Genomic DNA, 21,946 nt, shown 5'->3' on the forward strand with positions numbered 1-21,946 from the left:
TCGCACTTCGCAGGAAGTCGCAACACCGTGGCGTGTGGAAATCCCTACGACGACGTCGTGACGTGGACGTGGACGTCTATCGGTTAGTGATGATGATGATGATGATTATTATTATGGTGTCGATAGTGATAAAGCAAGTCTAGGAAAGTTTTCGTATGTAGGAGGTAGGTAAGTAAAGCACCTGACACCGCTGCAAGTAAGCACAATGAATGTTTGCGTCAGTCAGAGGTGAAATTGAGTGTGAAGCGGCAGCGGGCAGCCGTCGCTCTCATTATGCCGGCTTGTGACCGCGCGATAAACCGGCTGTAAACGCTGTGATGTATAGTGCTGCCTTGGTATTTTATTAAACAGCTGTTTTGGACTTTGTGATTTGCAAGGCAAAAATTTTAATAGGTAGGCACCTACTTATACAAAACAAGCCCACGACTTCGGTCGCGTGGATTTTGGATTTTAATAATCCTGTGGGAACTCTTTACTATACCTACTATACCCATACCCAAAAAATCATAGCGATCCGTTGCCTCGTTGCGACGTGATTGAAGGACAAACCAACAAGCAAACACACTTTTGCATTTATAATATGGGTAGTGACTAGCTGATGCCCGCCACTTTGTCCGCGTGGATTTAGGTTCTTTAAAATCCCGTGGGAATTCATCATTGATTTTCCGAGATAAAAAAACCTATGTCACTTCCCAGGTCTTTAACTATACGCATGCAAAAATACATGTCGATCCGTTGCGACGTGATTGGAGGACAAACCAACAAACCAATAAACTAACAAACATACTTTCGCATTTATAATATGGGTAGTGATTCATGCTCACAGATAAAACATTTTTGTAAGAGCGTAGTAAAATAGTAAATGGAAGAATTATGGTATTATTTTGGTAAGTAATTTTCAAGTTACAAAATTATTCACAGTTATAATATCGAAATAAGTAATTCGAATAAGTGTGAACATATAACTTAAGAGAAATGTGTTTTGGAACACTCGCCGTACACATGTAACTTGATTCCTATTTGAGTTTTAACCAATCATACTTGATGAATTTTTTTAGACAATATGTTCCACTAATTAATATCTGTGTCTTTTGTTGGTTAGATTTCCATAAAAATATGTACTTAGTTTCGATATTACAGAAGCTCCAAGATTTTCATACAAAGAAAAGCTCAAGACTAAGCATCCAACTACATACCACACCGCAACGTGGACCAACCACTTCGCCGCGCTCCATTAGTATTTTCCATTTATTTTTTGTCCACGTACCTGTCCGAGTTCGGGGATTTAACGTTTTTAGGGTTCCGTACCTCCAAAGGAAAAAGAAACCCTCATAGGTTTACTTTTTTTTTATTTTTTATTATTAACATACAAGAAAATTTACATAATATAATAGGACGTAGTACGCATTGTAAAAAAACCACAGAGGTTTGACCCTCAATGCGTACGTCTGCGCATTACATGATGCCTACTTATATCATAAAACAAAATTATAAATAATACTATTACTATATTATAATATACTAACTTAAAGTTAAAAACAAAGAACATACACATTTTAACAGGTGACATTATTATATTTTATGTGTTATACATGCGACAATTATATCGTCACGACAGGAGCCAAGGAGATATCCCCGAAGCAACCCGGCATGCTCATGGGTTGCCAATGTCAGTCAGTTCAGTCAGAGAGTCACTTCTTTGTCTGTTTGTCTGTCTGACTCTAAATACCCTTTATCTGAGGAACGCGTGTAGGTTTTAAGTTGAAATTAATATTAAATACTTAAATCTACAATCCCTTGAAGCTGTTTAAAAATCAAACTTCTAAGTAAACGCAATCAAAAGATATGGGTGTTTATGCGGCTTATTTTGACACTTGCAAGAGAATCGAAACATATAGTGCTTCCCGTTGACCTAGCATCATGAAAAAAACCATGAATTTGTGGCTACGTACCTATCCTTCAAAGGTACGGAACCCTCGGTGCGGGAGTCTGACTCGCACTCGGTCGGTTTTTTGTCCACGTAGTACCTACTCATCCGAGTTTGGGAATTCAATGTTTTCAGGGTTCCGTACCGTCCGTCTGGCAGCGGGTTGTATTTTATAAACTTTAATAGGTAGAGAGTTGAAATTTTCATAGATTGTATATTTCTTCTACCTATTGCCGCTAACAAAAAGTAATAAAACCAAGATGGCGAATTTCAAAATGGCCGCCATACAAATTAAACAAAATTAAAAAGTGGTAGGTAGCTTGTACGATCGTACGGAACCATTTGTGACTCCGACTCGCGCTTGGCCGGTTTTTTATAAAGCCGCACGACGAATACAAAATTTCTTTGGTATTACAAACGGAAAATAAATGATGCGGCGTGGAACTATGCGAGTCCACAATGTAAACTTTATTATTTTTCGATTAACTTTTTACCCGCAGATGTGATGTGAGAAAAGCAATAACGACGGTGATGCTGGAGGAACTCTAACATTGTTGCTTCGAACCATAGCCAATGCTGCTAAAATAGCAGTTAGTGAACAACTAACGGCAATATTGTATGAAATTAGAGCGTCATTTAATAACAAAAACGCCAAAGTCCTGCCGCACACAGAGTCGCTTAATCGTTACTTAAGTTTAGTTAAAAGAGACAGAGAATTGAATATTCTAAGCCTTTGTTTTCCAACAGCGCCTCCCTGCCATTGTAATTCAAGTGCCAATAGACCCTTGTCGCACTGTATATCGAACGATTCGGTAAGTTATACATATACAGTGCGACAAGGCTATCTTGGCGCGTGGCAAAAATATTCGCCTTTGTTCTCCAACAGCGCCGTCATTCAAGTGCCAAGAGAGCCTTGTCGCCATAGATAACTCTCTAGTATATAGTAGATAATCTATGGATAACACACTCATCGACATAGGAATACAAAACGAAGTACCTACCTAGTACTTAGAAATTCTTTGAACACACTATATACCTACCAGCTATATACCGACTTGTCTGTCGCACTGTATATGTCACTTGTGTCACATAAATCTGTCTAGTTTTAACTCAATCATAAGTAACGATTAGCGACTAGTACGGCAGTTAGATTAATAATTAATTGATTATTATTTATTAAATATAATAGTATTTCAAACGAAACTTTAACGCAAACGTTTTGGATTAACTAATTTTAATAAGTGTAATACTTATTAAAATTAGTTTATCGCGTTTATCGCGTTTATTTTTAATCCAGATTTAATGCCTTTCTGTTAACTAGTAGAGTCTAATTTAGACTTTACTTAAATCTAACTTGTTCTCGCATGTCACTCTAAACTGCTTTATCTTCTTGGACGTCTATCGGTTAATGATGATGGTGATGATAGATTCAGATTTGATAGAATAGAATAGAATAGAATATACTTTTATTCAAGTAAACTTTTACAAGTGCTTTTGAATCGTCAGATAGTTTAATTTACCACTGGTTCCTACTGAGAAGAACCAGCAAGAAACTCGGCGGTTGCTCTTTTTAAGTTTGATTATTTTAAAGTTATTGATGCGTTATTATTACTTACTCTTGAGTAGAAACAGACTTATCGAGATGATATTTAACAAATTTTTCCCGCAATTCGCCCTAAGCCACTTAAATAACAGTCACAAGTTTATTATATTTATGTAGGTATACCTACAAGATAAATGACGTGGATGTTGTAAACGTTAAATAACAAGCTGCACGTAATCCACGTGCAGAACTACATGTCATATCATTCGCTTGGCCGCCTCGTCTCATTAGGGAAGCGGCTTCTCGGCGGTCCCTTCGTCACTCGCTCCATACAAACTTAGTTTAGGTCTCATTTGAATACTAACCAATCAATTCAACGTAATTTTGAAGACACATTTTAGAAACGAACAGATGGTACCTACGATCATGTAGTTATAAACTACAAAGCTGCAAATGGCGGTGTTCCCATTAGATTACATTAGGGTTAGTCAAGGGGCCGACCAACAAATTCCTGAAAGGCCGGAAACACATAGTGCTTCCTCTGGTACTGCAAATGTTCGTGGGCGGCGGTAATCACTTAACATAAGATGACCCGACTGATCGTTTCCTCGCCATTTTTATTTTAAAAAAAAAGCTACGTCGGTAATACATGTCTCAACATCGCCGTCCTGAAGGTAAATCTTGAGGGAGCCTAATAAAGCGCTGGCTGGACGTCGTGAACGCAGACTTGAGAGCCAATAGACTGCCTAAATCCAATGCTCAAGACAAGGCAAAGTGGGCAGCAAAATGTAGGAAAACGGACAAGGTGGGAAAACGCTAAGTCAAAGAAGGCATGTGGTTTTTTTTTTTAAAGAATATTAGCCATGTTAAATGACTAATATTCCCCTTTCCTCTCGAACTAAGCGTCAGGCTTGTGCTAGGAGTAGGTACGACAATATTATAGTGCAACGGGCGGGGTTTGAACCGTCGACCTTTCGGTTTTCAGTCCACCCTTTACCGGTTGACCTATTGAGGCTCTAAATATCTCTCTCTATCTCTTTATCGGCTCTATAGGTTTGCCAGATTAGAGTTACAATGCTATACAGTCTCACACCAATATACTTTTTAAACCCGTGTGACTTTAAAACTAGTTATTTTTACGGAATCCTGGCAGATCATAGACATTGATTAAACCAGTTTTTAGAACGACTCTACAAAATTACATCAAGTTTGATTGATTAACATTCAAATGAGGAGCAAACTGCGTTTGTGCGGAGCGAGTGATGGACAGGCTGCCATTAAGACTTGTATTTTAACGAGTGATTGTAAATCCAGTGGACGCAAAACGGCTAACAAGCTATCGAATGTATGTGAAGGGTACTAATGACACATTATATTGATTCTTGACCACACGCGTAATCATTAGTGACTTGAAATCATTCCGCGTACCAAACTTATGTTTATAGTTTTAATTTTGAGTTTAATGCATTATAGAATTAGATTCTTGGTCAGTTTGTGCCCATGACTAGCATTTTCATGTTTCGTCACCATCATCAACCCATCGCCGGCTCACTAATGAGCACGGATCTCCTCTCAGAATCACCAGAGTTTGGCCATAGTCCAACCACGCTGGCCAAGTGTGGATTGGCAGTCTTCATCTCTATTTTTTTCATAATTTTTTAAAACTACGTGTATTGAAATTTTTCACTTGAAATTTTATCTTCGACAGAACTATTAATTAAGTATAAGTCAAAGTCAAAGTCAAATAATTTATTCAAAAAGGTTTATGACCGTTTGAAGGTCGGTTGGTGGATTTTTAAAATGATAATAATATAACGGTGATAATTTTTATGCGAACTTAAAATTAAAACTATTAGACAGAAAAACCATGTTTTTTTAGAATCTAGTATAGTAAAGTATAATAGGTAGTATTAAAGGCACTTTAGAAAATATATCTATTTAAAGGTAATATTGAACTGACAACAAAGCAGTTATTTCAAGCAATCCAAGCAAAAAACAAGACAAATTCGTTATTAAATAAGTAGCAAAGGAAAAAATATGACTTGTAGGAGTTATATAAAAACATACATCTCATTCCTTTAAAAGTGGTGCTGCAAAAAATGGCCACGATTACCAATGCCACTCAAGTTGTTGCGAAAAATCGTGTGAACAACACTCGGCGTGTTTTCATTGGCCGACACGATATTGAAATATCGTTGCCGATATAGACTCGCCCATATCGAAGCACTGATATTATATGGAATATGATGCTTTTTCACTGACAAAAACGATACCGATATATCGTTGCCGACACGTTATCGGCGACGACGACGCGACGTGTCGGTACCACATCCTCTACACAGTGAATAGTGATGTATGTGTGTGTGCAATGTCACCAATCACCGCCCTCCTACTTCCATGTATCTAACTGTAACTATTGGATGTAAGCAAAAGCTTTTAACATTTTTTTTTGCGTCGTAAGTTATATTATATATGATTAATATATTATAAATGATTAATATATATAACTTATCGTCTGCCATATTGAATCAGTACAGTTTTCTATTTCACGCAGATACTATCTCGCACACCTGAAGTATGTAAAACGCATGAAAGTTTTGTTTTATACCCAACGGTATCGGTACCGTGTCGTTAAATCAAAATGCATAATATTGGCTGGCGTCGCTCCCGTGTGTCGGCTACGATATAAATCGTTATCGTGTCGGCCAATGAAAAACGCCGTTACTCATTTGCATTGTGTCATATCCGACGATGTAAACGTTTAGCTACCGCTTCTGAAATTTAGATTCGTGAATAAACTAGATAAAGAAACATATTATCTTTATTACAATTATTAAGATTACTTATGTCTGAGACGTATAATATAATATTTATTTTGCTAATTAATATATTAGCCTGATATAGTTCTATATATTATTAATTTTATAAACAATGTTCTCAAAGCTAACAACGTGTAGATAACTCAGTTGTGAATAATAAAATAATTTAATTATTTGCAATACAACTTGTAAAGCTAAGTAGTAAGTACACGGCCGAAAGTGATGTACCTACATCGGCCTTTAGAATGACATTTCGGTTTTGTAGAGCGTTGTCTCTGTCACTCAAACCTATATGACGTTTTTTCGGTCTCAACGACAGACACAACGCCCTACGAAACCGCACTCTCTCTCTCTTTGTAAAGGTCGATGTGCAATTTTTTCTGCCGGCTACTGTTTAGTGATCCTACTACATAGTATATCCAAAAACCACCATTTAGCTTGCCGTGGGAGGGGAGGAGGGGGAGGGAGGACACTTGACACAGTTTTCCTTTTAGTTTCGTTACTAAAACCAAAACTCGACCTCATGAGATAGACGTGAAAAAAATAATTAAACCCCACTTTACATGTAGGGGAGTTTACTATGGAATCCTTAAAACCAAAGATCCAAAGATGTAAATGAACATGATGCTAACCCGTTATTCGTAGAAGTGTCTCGAACAGGAAGAAAGGCAGCCAGCCCAGTTAATGACCTCTAGAACAATTATAGGGACACTAAAGATTTTGCCACGACTGACTCGATATTTCAAACTAAGTCCATTCTAATGCTAATTAACTGAAAGTCGAGCGTTGGCGTTTCTTCCTCCTAACAGTGATGGTAGCCACGACAAATTACTTAGGCTTAAGACATACAAACTTTTCGAAAAAATATACATTTACTTTGAGTTCGCCAACTAATTTTCAAATAAAATGAAGGAAATTTCCTAAAACTAAGATTTTATTCCCTTCCCATGAATTTCCTTGTCGCCCTTGTTGGCAGTGAGCCGGCGATGAGTTGAAGATGATGATGAATCTCTTATTAAAATATCATCATCGTCAACTGATAGACGTCCACTGCTGGACTCTGGGTCTCTTGTAGAGACTTACACACGCCACGGTCTTGCATCCAGCCTTCTAAATATTTAAAACAAAAAGTTGACTGATTGACTGACTGACCGACTGAGTGACTGACTGACTGACTGATCTATCAACGCACAGCTCAAACTACTGAGTGGATCGGGCTGTAATTTGGCATGCAGATAGCTATTATGACGTAAACATCAGCTAAGAAAGGATTTTTGAAAATTCAACGCCTAAGGGGGTAAAAGTAAAATAAAGGGACTGAGCTAGTCGGTGATAATATGGCTGTGCTATTGACACTCATATTATTATGATGTCATAGAGTGCAAAGTTAATTTCTGCGACTTCCCTATACACGAACGTGACAGACAATTTTGTCTGGGGTCTACAGAGCAAAATGTGCACAAGCCTTAAAAGTACGAAGTAAGTAGGAGATAAAACGTCGCGTGGGCTTAGACGACAAGCAACGGTTGCTTAAGTACTTTTATATACCCACATAATATGGTTTACACTTCTTCGTATTTTATAAAATGTTTTTAGAACGTCTCACAGCCGTACTCAGAGTCGCTAATCGTTACTTAAGATTTAGTTCAAAAGAGACAGATTTATGTGAGAGTTATAGCTCTGTCTCGTTTTAACTAAACTTAAGTAACGATTAAGCGACTCTAAGTGCGGCTGTTAGAGATAAACACATAAAATAGTGTGCGAATTTTTTTATGTGTTCTCTGAATGGTATCTTAATATAGAAAAGGTGACTGACTTACTGACTGATCTATCAATGCACAGCTCAAACTACTGGACGGATCGGGCTGAAATTTGGTATGCAGGTACCTAGCTATTATGACGTAGGCATCCGCTTAGAAAGGAATTTTTAAAATTCAATTCCTAATGGGGTGAAATAGGGGTTTGAAATTTATGTAGTCCACGCGGACGAAGTCGCGAGCATAGTCAGTCAGTCAGTTACTTTTTCCTTTTTATATATAAAGATGATTATCCCAACTCTATTTTATAAATAGGTAGCATAAACCGCGGTCCGCATATCTGTGAAAACACTATTCCCAATAACATAATCTGCATTCTAATTATACAAATGGCTAGATTATGCTAATGAATGCTAGTTATAAGTAGCTTTGATTTAGTTATGACTGTGCGCCGCTTGTAACCATTTCTGGCGGAAAATTTATGGGTGTCTGGTCGCTACTGTCTTGGGTTAGTGTGGGTGTACATATACATTGAGGTAGAAACATACTAAAGATACGCGCCGTCACATAACTGCTGCTATGCTTCTTGTACAGTTACTGTCAGGTAACGGTACGGTATAGGTACGGTATAGTACGCGACAGGTCAAGATGGTAATCAGGGAGGGAACGCCTCGCACACCCGCACAGCCCCCGCGCTAAACCAGTGTGGGTGTGCAGGGTGTTCCTCCACCTCATACCTCGATTGCCATCTCAAGCTGTCGCGGACTATACAAAGGCCAAAGAACCAAATAATACTTAATAGCACCTCCCAGGTACCGAAGGATCACTACGCAAAAAAAAACATTCAAATAAATAGTGACTTTCGCAACGACGCAATAAAGTGTATTTCAGTTCGCACAGTACTGTGACCTAAAATTTAATGAACACCTCTCTTTCTATCACGTACTCTTTTTTTTATTTCTCTTATGAGATATTGAATTACGCGAGTGCGCCGAGTCAGAGTGAGGGAACTCTTCGTTTGATCCTGAATGGACGATATTATAATAATAATAATAATAAATACACTTTATTTGCACAACCACAAGAAGGATTACATTAAAGAATAAAAAACACAGACAGAAGGAAGATACAAAAGGCGGCCTTATCGCTAATTAGCGATCTCTACCAGGCAACCTTGAAGATTGGAAAGTATAAGGAAAATTAGATTGCAGGTGGTGTGTAATATACTAATAAACATACATTCAAATAACTGATACATACTAATACATAAACCACTAATACATGTATTAAATAATATGTATAATACCAATATACTAATAAAATAGACTAATATATAGTCCATAATCGTACTTAAAGAGAAACAAATATGATTGTCGTCTTCAGTTTGTAAGATAATGATTCTTCACTGCAGTTTTAAAGGAGTCTAGTGACTTTGATTTATGTCAAATATTTGGCTATGTTGACGTGAAATCAAAGCAAAAATTGGGCTACCTTAGGGGTGCTTAGGGCTACCAAGCTTCAAATGTACTAACACTTGACGCTTGCCAGTGACGTCGAAGCCTCGACGTTTTGTTAGAGGTTTCCTCTGTCGTGAATTGTGGTCGAGTGAGCCGAGAAGCGATGTCAAACAGGTACGTCAACTCAAAGCACACTTTCGTCTGCTTTAGGCAGGTGATTGCTTACCTACTAATTTTTTACTGTTCTTTTGCCCATTAAAAGTCGGATAGGTATAACGGGAGTTGGTTTTACTTTACTCTGATTTTAATGAAGCGTTTTGCACTTTATAGTATTCTCCAACAGCAAAATCGTTCCTCGTAGCGTGTTAAAAATATGATTCTATCTATCGCGTCATGTGTTGGTGTAATTCTGATCATAGAATATTTCATGATTAATTATGATTGAGTTAACCCAACACACCATGTGCTTTTTCAGTCGCGTCACTTATCAAGAGTATGTTTCAACCCTTAATATACATAGATATTTAGGTACCTTAGTCATTTGCATTTATAATCTGTTTTGTCTAATTAAAAATTCAGACTGCCCTTTTTTATCACCACGTTTGGTTGTTTTTTTTTATATCACTAAAGTGAGTTTTGGTATTTAGGTACTAAATTAGAACTTAATTTAAATAAAAAGAGTTTTAAAATTTTAACAACGGTTCTTGATCTCCTAAATTATCATGTTTTTCATGAAGCAAATAAATAATTTTTGCACCAAAAAGGAATAAGTAAATTAATTTCAGAATAAATTAGAAATTAACTTTGGAGGCATAGATATTAAGTCTGTTAATAAGTTGTCTTATTTCTAGTTTCTACTTATACCTATAAATAAAAGCTAACTTAGTGAACTTTATAAGTAGGTAAGACCTACCCACTTACGTACTACTCCGGCTATGCATGTCGGCGTTCCGATAATTTTTTTGACGATTCAAAAGCACTTGTGTAAGTTTATTTGAACTGCAAGTCGTAATCAAAAAAATTAAAAACACCACTGCCCTGCCATAGTGAATTTTTTCAAGAAAAGTATAGCCAGTATCACTTGGAATGATGCAAGGATTTTAACAATACCACTTTTTTTTTTATCTGTTCAGGCATTTAGATTTATGGTGGAATAAATAAACTCACATACATACTTAGTCTGCGATAGGTTGAGAAGGCAATCGGGGCGTTCCCTCCCCGATTGCCTGTCACGTACTATCCATACAATATGAACTTTGAAAACCACGGAGTCTGAAAACATTACACTCCTTTATTGCACAGGCTAGTAATTATTATTTATCTATCAAGCTGACGGGCACAAATATTTTGGCGATAATTAGAAACTAAACATCGTAGTAATCATAGAGTAATGAGAAAACGATAAGTAAAGTTTCATCAATCTAGGCGATAGAGGCTTAGTGGAGATGAAGCAGGATCGAGCGTTGACCCCGCATTCCACGCGGTCGGACCTGCTCTCTTTACTTTAAGGCATTTCGAAAATTGTATTATGGTAGTATATTTCTATTCTACCTACTACAACTAATATTGCAGTGGTCAAACATTAGTAAAATTCATAACTGATAAATTAGGACTGTGGGTTTAATAAAAACTGCCACACCCTTAGAAGGGTGCCTTTCCAGGTTAGCCCGCTTTTGTCTTAGACTATAGCATCACTTAATAGTTGCTACCAGTCTGTCCAACATAGTCAAGGGCTAACTTTATCTTAATTAAAAAAACCGCCTAAGTGCGAGTCCGATTTGCGGCCCGAGGGTTCCGTACTCGGGTATTTTTTTCGGCATTTTGCACGATAAATCCCTATAACCTAAGTACCTAAATAAAAATAAGTACCCTATAGGTTTTCTTGACAGACACGACAGATGAACAGACAGACAGACAACGAAGTGATCCTATAAAATCTGCCTTGAAAATCTGAGCTTAAGTCAAAAATTATTTACAAGGTTAGTACTTTCGAATAACACCAAGCACTTAAAGCTGCATTTAATGTCCAGATGGCCACTTCGGTTCATACTTTGTAAAAAAAGAACTAAAAGAAATTGATTCGCTCCGTAGAAGACGTGGCATAGAGCTAATGAAATATCAGAACTACAAGCTGTACTACAGTACGCGGCAGAAAATAATGTACATCGGCCTTTAGAATGACATTACGGCTTTGTGGAGCGTTCTCTATCACTCATACCTATATGACGTTATGTCTGTCTCAACGACAGAGGCAATGCTCTACAAATCTCCTTATAAAGGTCGATGTACATTATTTTCTGCCGCGTACTGTACCAACTATAAAGCGCTTTGCAGATGAAGCAACTTCAGTTGAAGAAACTATAACTAACTGTACTTTCTAAAAGTTTCCTTTAAAATTTAAACTACCGTGAGTGATTTCCATTATAAATAATATCTAGTCCGGCTGTACTCACGTGTCTCGTCGACGTTAGTCAGTCACAGGCGCGGCGCGTGTGCGAACTGACTCCCTTGAAAACGGACCCCGGATGGGTTCGAAACTAGTCGGGCTAACGTCGACGAGACACGTGAGTACAGCCGGGATAGATATTATTTCCTTTAAAAGTTGCCAGTTGCTACAAACAAATAGCCCAGTTTACGGTTGCCGCAATTTTAAGGCAATCGGTGAGCAACTTTGATAGCTGAGTTGCTCAATCTACGTATTGTGTGACGATTTATATCGAAGAAGCAGCATTTGTTCTCATTTTATTATGTCGCCGGTGTCAACAACGACAAATTATTATTCACAGCAATCGTCAGTTTTGGATTGAATTCGACAGTTGTTAGTTGCGGCAATTAAAAACTAACTTAGTCATCAATTGCAGCAAGCAAAAACTGTTGTCGATCACCGGAACTCGCAACTCGAGTTGCTACGTGTGCACAGTTCCATTGAGTTATATGTGAACAGGTAGTTGCAAGTTGCCGCAATAGTTGCTCCATCTGAAAAGCGCCTAAGGAGAGCTTACATGGAAATCTTTATTGTATAGTCAGGTATAATGCCTACGCAAACAACTGTACGTGAATTTTGTAGAAGTATAAAGACATATCTAACTTTTTGGAAAGCCATGTCGAACTTTTTAATAAAAACATTAGCAACATTTACGTTAGTTTCTATTATAGCTTTCATATTACCTGATATATGCACCTAAAAACTTCGTATATTCAATAAATAATATTTAGTTTAACATTAACATTTCAATAGGCTTTAAGTCTTTAGAAGTTTAAACTAGTCAAGACTCTACAACTGATTCAGAAATCAGAATCTGCTAAGAAGATAACGGCAAAAAATCATTTTATTAACTACCTACTCGTCTCGTACTCGTAGTTTACAGCCATGTTACTTCTGAATAAAGTAGCTATCTAATGATGAATGAATTATAAAAACCGATTCAGTAGTTTCAGAGTTTAATGATTACAAACAAACAAAGAAACCTTTCCGTTTTATAACATTATTAGTATATAAATATCAGTGGCCAAAATAATCTGTCAGATACCACTCATATTCTTTGGTAGGTAGGTACTATTTCAGATCCTGGAAGCTCTAAAAGTTACATCGATCTATGTCAATTGTATAGTTGTTAGATAGGCAATCTCGGACTCACGATTGAATTGATACAAAAAACCTGGTCCGGGTCGATGTGAGAAATGAGTCTCAAGTGTTATAAACTTAAAGTATTCAGATAATTTTCACTACCAGTAGTTTTTATTAGGGTTCTACAAAATTTTCATTCCACGTCACTAATTTTGTTAGTGTTGTATGTTAGGGAGAGTTGGACTCGCAAACGAAGGTTTCTGTACCGTCGTACAAGAAATAGCATTTTTTAATATTTTTTGTGATTTAGAAATTCACGGTTTTCGGATTTTCCTCTTTACTCATGTAAAATTTTGTTTCACATTTTTTTTTTAGCTAGCCTTATCTAATTACTATATAAATCATGATCGCGTGGAATGGTGCCAAGAATACTGGCTGCATTTCCGCGCTGGATAGCCAGGCTGATCCGTTGCGCAAAAAATGAGCCAGCCCTTCTGTCACCAGATGAGGCTATTAATCGCGGTGAAAATTAATATCTGCCAAATTTCATGATTCTAGGTTAACGAGAAGTACCCTATAGGAATTGATTACTATGACGGATCTTGATATACACGACAAACACACGGACAGACAGCGAAGTGTTCCTATGGTTGGATGGTTCCCTTTTCCTTTTGAGGTACCTACGAAACCCTAAAAATGGAGGTAGAACTAAATGTGCCTAAACGTCTTCCTTTGTAACTATAATATAAATAATAATATCAATTAGTAAATCAGTAATCTGTGGATACCACGTTTTCAGTATCCATAATAATAAATGTTGGACTCCATATTCGCTTACCTGTCACAACAGTTGTGTTTGTAAAACGAAACGAGGACGTTTTCGAGAACCTGTTTGTTGCACTGGCAAATGCCGACGTGCGGTTCCTCAATGAATTTTGTACTTGTGAGTTTTTTTAGACCACTTTAGTTGAGTGACCGGAGAGTCCGGAGGTTTTGTCCAATTACAGCCACGAAGATAAAACAAAGGGAGGGTTCGGTCGTGGCTAGTTACCACCCCACCGGCAAAGCCGTGCCGCCAAACTGTTAAGCGTTCAAGCCGAATGGGCATGGATTTATTAAAAACTGGCATACCCCTTCCAGGTTAGCCCGCTTCCATCTTAGACTGCATCGTCACTTACCACCAGGTGAGATTTCAGTCAAGGGCTAACTTGTATCTGAATTTAAAAAAAATGTAGGACAACTAGTGTCTGTTATGCTACATATGTGGTCTGTGACTACCACCGGTTCAGTAGATATCCAGATTCCGAAGAGCCGGAAAGAAACTCAGCAATTGCTCTTTTCAAATCATAAAATGTTACAATAATAATATGTACTACACAGTATACACTACACCATCTTCTCAAACTGAAACTGTTGCTTACACGCAACTTTGTCACTAAGGAATTCATCAATTATTTTGTGTAATGGCAAATCTAATAATTGTTTCAGAATTTAAATTTAAATTTTTCACGGAGGCATTCGCGTGAACCGAGTTTTATCGAATAGCTCTCTTTTGCAAAATAAAAATAGTCTGAGTATCAGCAGCTCTACACTACACCACAGTAAAATTACGACGACGTAACACCATAAATAAGTAATTTTTATATATTTTTTAATTCATTTAAACTTTTACAAGAACTTTGAATCGTCAAATGCCACCACTGGTTCGGAATGCCTTTGCCATGGATGTGACAGAGCCGTTTTTCATGAAATTTTGTAATTTCTTTCAATACCGTGACTCACGTCCCCGTTTTCTTCGCCGGCGCCTATCTCTTATAAGTGTCTCTTCCAACAAAACACATTATACAACCGGTAACCGTAATGGAAAATATTTTTTAATGTAAGCCATTAGCGCGAGTCCACGGTCCTCTCTGTAATTTCGAGCCTCACTTTTTTAATCTCCGCGCCGGGTCTTGATGGGATTCTGAGCGACTGTCCATCGCGATCCTTATCTTAAAGTATAATAAGAAGAGACAGACGTTACTTATATTTTATTTAACGTCAAAAGTGATCGAACTGGTGCGATAAGGAGTTGGGAGGGAAAGATTTGTTTGTGTCATTAATTATGTATATACTTTACGATTAACATCTTTCTAATGTCCATAACTCGAGAGCATGGCTTGAGTTTACGTGCCGAACTTTTCGGATTAGAATACCAATCTAACATTTTTCTATCCCGTTACAAGTAAGCCCTTGACTACGATCTTACCTGGTGGTAAGTGATGATGCAGTCTAAGATGGAAGCGGGCTCACTTGGAAGGGATATGGCTGTTTCATTAAGTCCTTACCCCTTATCGGTTTCTACAGGAATGCTAAATCGCCTGGCGGTACGGTTCTACCGGTAGAATGGTTCTTACTCACGGCCGAAGTCTCCCACCAGACTAAAGACAAATAGAAATGATCTATTCCCAAATTGCCCCTGCCGGAGTCGAACCCGGGACCTCCCACAGCGCTCACCACTTCACCAGGGACATCGAAAATATTCTCTTGGTTATTCAAATTGATGTTACAATGTTGCGGCGGGATGTTATGTTTGGCTTACGAGAAATGTAGATTTTATTGTCCCGGCCGGTTCTAAGCTAACGTTTTCAAAGTAAGTCGGTAATTGCCTTGTTAATTTGAATCCGTTGGCGGTTCCTTTGATCTCAGTGAAGTTGTCCAACCAGTGGTTCCAAATCCGTCATCCCACGTACTTAATCACGCATAGACTTCTCAATTCATTACATAATTAAGATATCACGTTCATTAGATATTTCTAATTTATTGTAAGTCGTTTTGAGACTGATATATTTTATGTCAGCTATTTATTTAATTGGATCGATTTTTGGTCTGACCATTTGACTGATAGAAAACTTGATCTTTACATCAATAAAACAGGCGTGATAGCCGAGTGGTTAAATCTTCCGCCTCCTATTCTCCCTTTGCACCATTAAATTTGGAAGCAGCAGTAGCTTGGTTGGAATTAGTTTTTCTAGCTACATTTCATATATTTCCCTTACATTAAGTTTCATTTTTTAATCTAATCTAAATAAGAAGATACAAAAAACAAAAATACCAAACTTATTCTAGAACATAAAAATTACAAATCGAAAATATCATCTAAACCACCGCAACGAGGCAGGGTGCCCAGAACGCTGGCAGCGTTACTGGCCAGACTAATATGCTGACCGAGGTAACTGCCAGCCCTCCGGTCCCCCGTGGATTCCGCGAGACGGGATGAAAGGTCCTTAAAAAAGGATCTAGCATCCTCGCCCCACGAACCCATGGTCTCCACCCCAAAAGGCACAAATATGAAACTATTTTCTATATTCTCATATTTGCGCCTCTTGGCCCTAAATAATATATAAAAGGAAAAGGTGAATGACTGACTGATCTATCAACGCACAGCTCAAACTACTGGACGGATCAGGCTGAAATTTGGCATGCAGATAGCTAATATGACGTAGGTATCCGCTAAGAAAGGACTTTTGAAAATTCAACCCCTAAGGGGGTGAAATAGGGGTTTGAAATTTTTGTAGTCCACGCAGACGAATACTCGAGCATAAGCTAGTTTGAAATATTTTTTGTCTTGCAATCACAATTACCAACATGAAAGATACCATTAAAGCATAAATTTCATTAATATATTAGATGCTAAAGATCGATCGATAAAATAATTCTTTCTTAATGTTTCCATACAAAATTATATTATTAATTTTCTCTATGACCATGAGACAGGTGATAAAATTGAAACCTCCGGTTTAGTTGTACCGTGCATTACCAAAGTGGTACTTACTATGCCTGGAATAACGTTTATTTTATAATCAACTTTATGTGATTTGTATTAAGAATTATATTTCCTTAGTTAAAATACTCAAAACCGGTCAGTTTACTCATTCTAATATATTTGCGTGATGTTAAGCGAAGAGCCATGCTATGTAGAAATGTTCATCAATGAAAGATTAAAAAATCAATACTAGGTAAATCATGATTTTATTTCACCTACCTACTTGATTTCAGTTTATTCACACGAAAAGATATCTGTGACAGAAGAACGAACGCGGATTACCTTCTCAGTTACAGATCTCTCTAAGACAAATGTTTGAAATGGAAAAACAGAAGCTCAGTTTTCCATTTTAAACATTTAACTGGGGCTTTCATAATGCATGAGTTCAGAATCATTTTATAACATACTAGATAATACCCGCGACTTCGTCCGCGAGTATTTAGGTTTTTGAAACTCCTGTAGGACCTCTTCAATTTTCCGGGATTAAAAGTAGCCTATGTCCTTCCTCGGGATGCAAACTATTTTTGGACCAAATTTCGTTAAAATCGGTTGAACGGTTGAGCCGTGAAAAGCTAGCAGACAGACAGACAGACACACTTTCGCAATGGATTGTGTTTGAATAATGTACATAATACCTATTCGACTCCTCCCAGAGTGAGATGGGTTTTAGCCATAGTCTATACACCTTTGAGAACATTATGGAGAACTCTCAGGCATGCAGGCTTCCTCACGATGTTTTCCTTCACCATTAAAGCAAGTGATACATTTAATTACTTAAAACGAACCCCGACTTCTGTTTTGGAGGCGGATATACTATCCACCTCCCTATCACAGCTTTTTAATACCTATTATGGGAAGAGTATTATGATTTTTGGCACGTACTAAAACTCCGAGTGTTACGAAAAAGATCTTCAAGGAATTTAGGTGTAATAAATCTCAGCAATAGCTTTATGACGCCGAGACACCATCAAACACAATCTTGATAAAACCAGAAACCTTCGTAACGCGAGACGTTTGAGGTCATTACACTTTTTTGTTTAACTTCCATAGTAATGATATATTATTTACGTGGTACATTCTTCGCATGACAACGACGGAGAATTTAAGGATTCTGACTCCATTATCATTAAGTGCGCTCCACTAAGACCTCTTACGTTTATCGTGTTCGTCGAATGTTTCGAGCCTTATTTCAATAATTAAGGCGGTATTATATTCCGGTTTCAATATACGAGTACGTATAACATTAGGTCAACATTTTGCTTCTCTTGTTTTAATTTTGTCGGTAAAATTCTCAAGCATTTATTTTACGTCGCCGAAGGTACCATTACGGAGAACACGTTAATTTTATAGAACTTTAAATTTCATTAAAAACTCTCGTTTCTCCTTCGATATGACAGTAAATATTGCTGGACAAGATTTTAATTCAATAAGTGTAAGATTTTACCTGAGTAAATTAAATTTCAACATAGTTTCGATTGTTTCGAAAAATTATAATAACCGTGATTACTCGATGAATTGCCATTTAATATTTCCGTTATTCATTGACCTTTAAACTTCCTTAAACAGAATATCCAGTCATCGTTCGTTGTAATTAAATATTAAAAGCTCACAAAATATTAATTTTGTCGTATATTATGTCAAGCAAGATTACAGCTAGCCAAATAAAAAATGTTCTAACACCTATTAATTTCTTTAGAGCTTTGTTTCATTAAAATTTGTGTACAATAAATCAATAAATTCTCTTGGACGGGCAACCCAATACCTCGTCGCGTTAATAATATTAATCGAAGCGATTGGCCACAAAATGCTTTTAACGTAATTCGATTCGGCTGAACTGGAACTGTGGAACGGAACCAAACAAAAATGGACCCGTCTGCAATTTCTTTACCGTTTTTAACATACTGGAGAGCGTACCAGTAGGGGTCAGTTAAGGATGGTGGTTTCAACGTATGCTTCGTCTAAACTCGCCTTGAGAGTATAAGCTCAAATTACTTGGATCATGTTCAAGGTGGTTTTGCGCAAAATCGTGGTCATTGAAGCTAAATTGTGACGTCGCCTCATACTGTTGCGTGGACGCATAATAATATAATGTTCACACGATAGGCTGACCTCACTCTTTATACAAGTTATTGAAAAGGTTCAACGTTTCGCGGAACTGAAAAATATTTAACAATTATTGCCTTACAATTAGAATAAGGTAATTACAAACATAAGCGTAACAAATCCATAATCTTAATTAGAACCAGGCCTGTTCCTTACCTACATTTTGCAATCAAACTATAAATAAAGTCCATTTTATATAGCAACCTGAAACTTATGTTCGATACAACTCCTCCCATTCTCAGACATTTAATTAAACCACGATATTTTATGGTATGAATCATTAAATGTAGTCGATGAACGCTCAGAAAGTAATAACCTGATATACACGTGTAGGTACATTAAGTTAAAAATACTTTGCGCTCAATTTCACTTTCTTTGTTGCAGGTACATACATTCAAAAGAGAAACCCTTTAAGTGCACAGAATGTGGAAAAGGATTTTGCCAGTCGCGGACGCTGGCGGTACACAAGATTCTTCACATGGAGGAGTCCCCTCACAAATGCCCCGTCTGTAGCCGAAGCTTTAATCAGCGCTCAAATCTCAAGACACATCTATTAACCCATACTGATCATAAACCTTATGAATGTAATTCCTGTGGAAAGGTATTCAGGAGGAACTGTGACTTGAGACGACATGCGCTAACACATGCAGTCGGTGACGTCCCAACAGGTGACGTATTAGATGTGGGCGAAGAAGATATAGGTAGACCAGGCTCGCCTATTGAACCTGGTTTCGATGATGAAGATCCGGAATTGTCATCTCCAGAACATTCTCCAGTAAGAAGAGCACGTTCGTCTTCAATTGAAAGCATTGGAAGAGAAAAAAGTGAGGAAAGACCACGTCCAGTGTCCCCATCGCCGGTAGAACGCACTCATTGTCATCACAATGAAGCGAGAGACAGGGCCAGTCCTTATACAATGCGTCCACAGCATTTCGACAAACACCGAATGCCATCAGATTTGTTTGAAAAACGGCGATTCACAACAGATGAAATCATGGAGAAGGAAATGCGCTACATTGATATACCTGAACACCAAATACGTCACCCACAACTACAGATTCGTCGTGACTTACATCAAGTGCCACCACCTGATCCATCTAAAATCAATCAAATGGCCAGCCCACCTATAGATCCTGGGCCTACAGGAATGTATTTAAGTCCGTTCAGAAAAAGAAGTCATCCGCCTGATATTGGAGAGAATGTCAGGACGTGTGCAGCTGTTTATAGAAGTCGGTCACCTGAACCCACAAACTTGACTATGCCCAGACATGCGATTGGTAATAATGATGTAGTAATTGGTATACCGCCAACGATGATAGCAATGCCACCATACCACAAATTTGGACTGCCACTGCCCCCGCCTCATCCACAAATTCCGTATGGCCCAGTTCCGCATTCTGTTCTGGGACCTCAACAAACTCAAGCACAAGATTTAATTGTCAAACATGCTCCACCGAAAGATACGGTACCGAGTACTTCAACGAGTGTTACTAATTGCAAAAACATTCCTCAAAAAACTGCAAAAGATAATCCAGATACAGACTCAAATTCGATTGCTAATGGGATTAAAAACATCGTTGGAATACAGCCAAATACTAATCCAAAACCTGGGACGAGTCAACCCAGTGGACCTAAAAAAGGCTTTAGCATAGAAGATATAATGAGACGTTAATTACTTAATTTTATTTGAAGGAATAAGTGATAATTTTGTAGACATAATTGTAAATAAACATAATTTTACTATTAATGCTGTTAGATTTAATATTTCAGAAGTATTATTAGATTGAAGTTTTGTAAAAGTATAAAGAATTCCTAGAAGTATGATTGATTGTACGTATTTGTGACGTGGATTTGGTTTTCGTAAAGATCTCATAAGATTTGTTTGTGCAGTGTTTTGTTTACGTCCAAAATTTTAAGAAACTATAGTTTATCAAAATTATAAGCCATATGTGTTTAATTATATTTAATGTTTGATGTTCCATTGTATGGTATAATTTTATTTAATTGTGTGTGATTTGACGCAGAAAATATGAGGTGACTGTATCAGAATAATAATGTGTTATTTATTATTTAGATATTGTTAAGTAAAATAATTATTAAGACAGCAATGCTAGGTTATTTAGATTTACAATCTAAAAACGTATTTATAATTTTTAAGAGATTATTTGTAAGAATAAATAAAAATGTAATAAGTAGATATTATTTAGCCACTAAAGGTTGATCTATCGTGAAACTTTTGCTAAACTATGTACTTAAATACATTGTATAATTATTATTGATTTATTTCAATTTAATAAACAGCAGATATCAAGTAGGTACACTTGTTTGTCGATTAAGAAGATATGGAAACATTTAATATACTGGGTCCATATTCAAAAACTATAAAATTTTAATATTGTAAAAGAAATTTCTTGTTGCTCAGATTTTTATATTAAGTGTTTTGACTCAATAATATTATAAATGTACATTGATTCTTATTTTTTTATCCTAATAAATTATCGCAAAAGCATTGTTTGTTGTTTTCTTTTGGCGATTGATTTGCATAAAATCTCTGAGATTTGGAATACGCCTTAAAAATGATGTTGAACCAAAAATAATGTTTTGCCTTATTACATAACATGATGCCGGTTATACACATAGATTAAAGCTTTTAGGACTCAGGAGTAAAAAACAAAACACATGTTATTTAGGTACATATTCTGAGCTACTAGTGAAGTTGTATAACTAAATACTGAAATAAAAGTACCTACCTAACTAAACAGTGCCCTGTTTTTTAACCTTAAAAGCCTACTTAACATTAGACATGCTAAATAAGTTTTCAGGGGTAACAGTATTACAGCTCAATATCATAGTGTAGATATTAGAATACAGGTTGGCATAAACAATAAGGAATAATTACAAATAAGTATTTACCCATACAAGGGAACATACACACCGAAATAAAATAGTTTTTTTTAGTTTAATATT

The 21,946-nt window shown here is 36.9% G+C and overlaps 1 protein-coding gene across 1 annotated transcript in view; it reads left to right on the plus strand.

Annotated features, from left to right (window-relative positions):
• bowl (brother of odd with entrails limited) overlaps positions 1-21,482 on the plus strand; it is a 61,968-nt gene extending 40,486 nt beyond the window's left edge. The window contains exon 3 of the mRNA XM_034978940.2: positions 19,364-21,482. Within this exon, the coding sequence (XP_034834831.1) occupies positions 19,364-20,651 (1,288 nt within the window). The 3' untranslated portion in view covers positions 20,652-21,482. The remainder of the gene's footprint in view (positions 1-19,363) is intronic.
• The last annotated feature ends 464 nt before the right edge of the window (positions 21,483-21,946 follow it).

Source organism: Maniola hyperantus, chromosome 19, assembly GCF_902806685.2.
Source record: "Maniola hyperantus chromosome 19, iAphHyp1.2, whole genome shotgun sequence".
Lineage (NCBI taxonomy): Eukaryota > Metazoa > Arthropoda > Insecta > Lepidoptera > Nymphalidae > Maniola > Maniola hyperantus.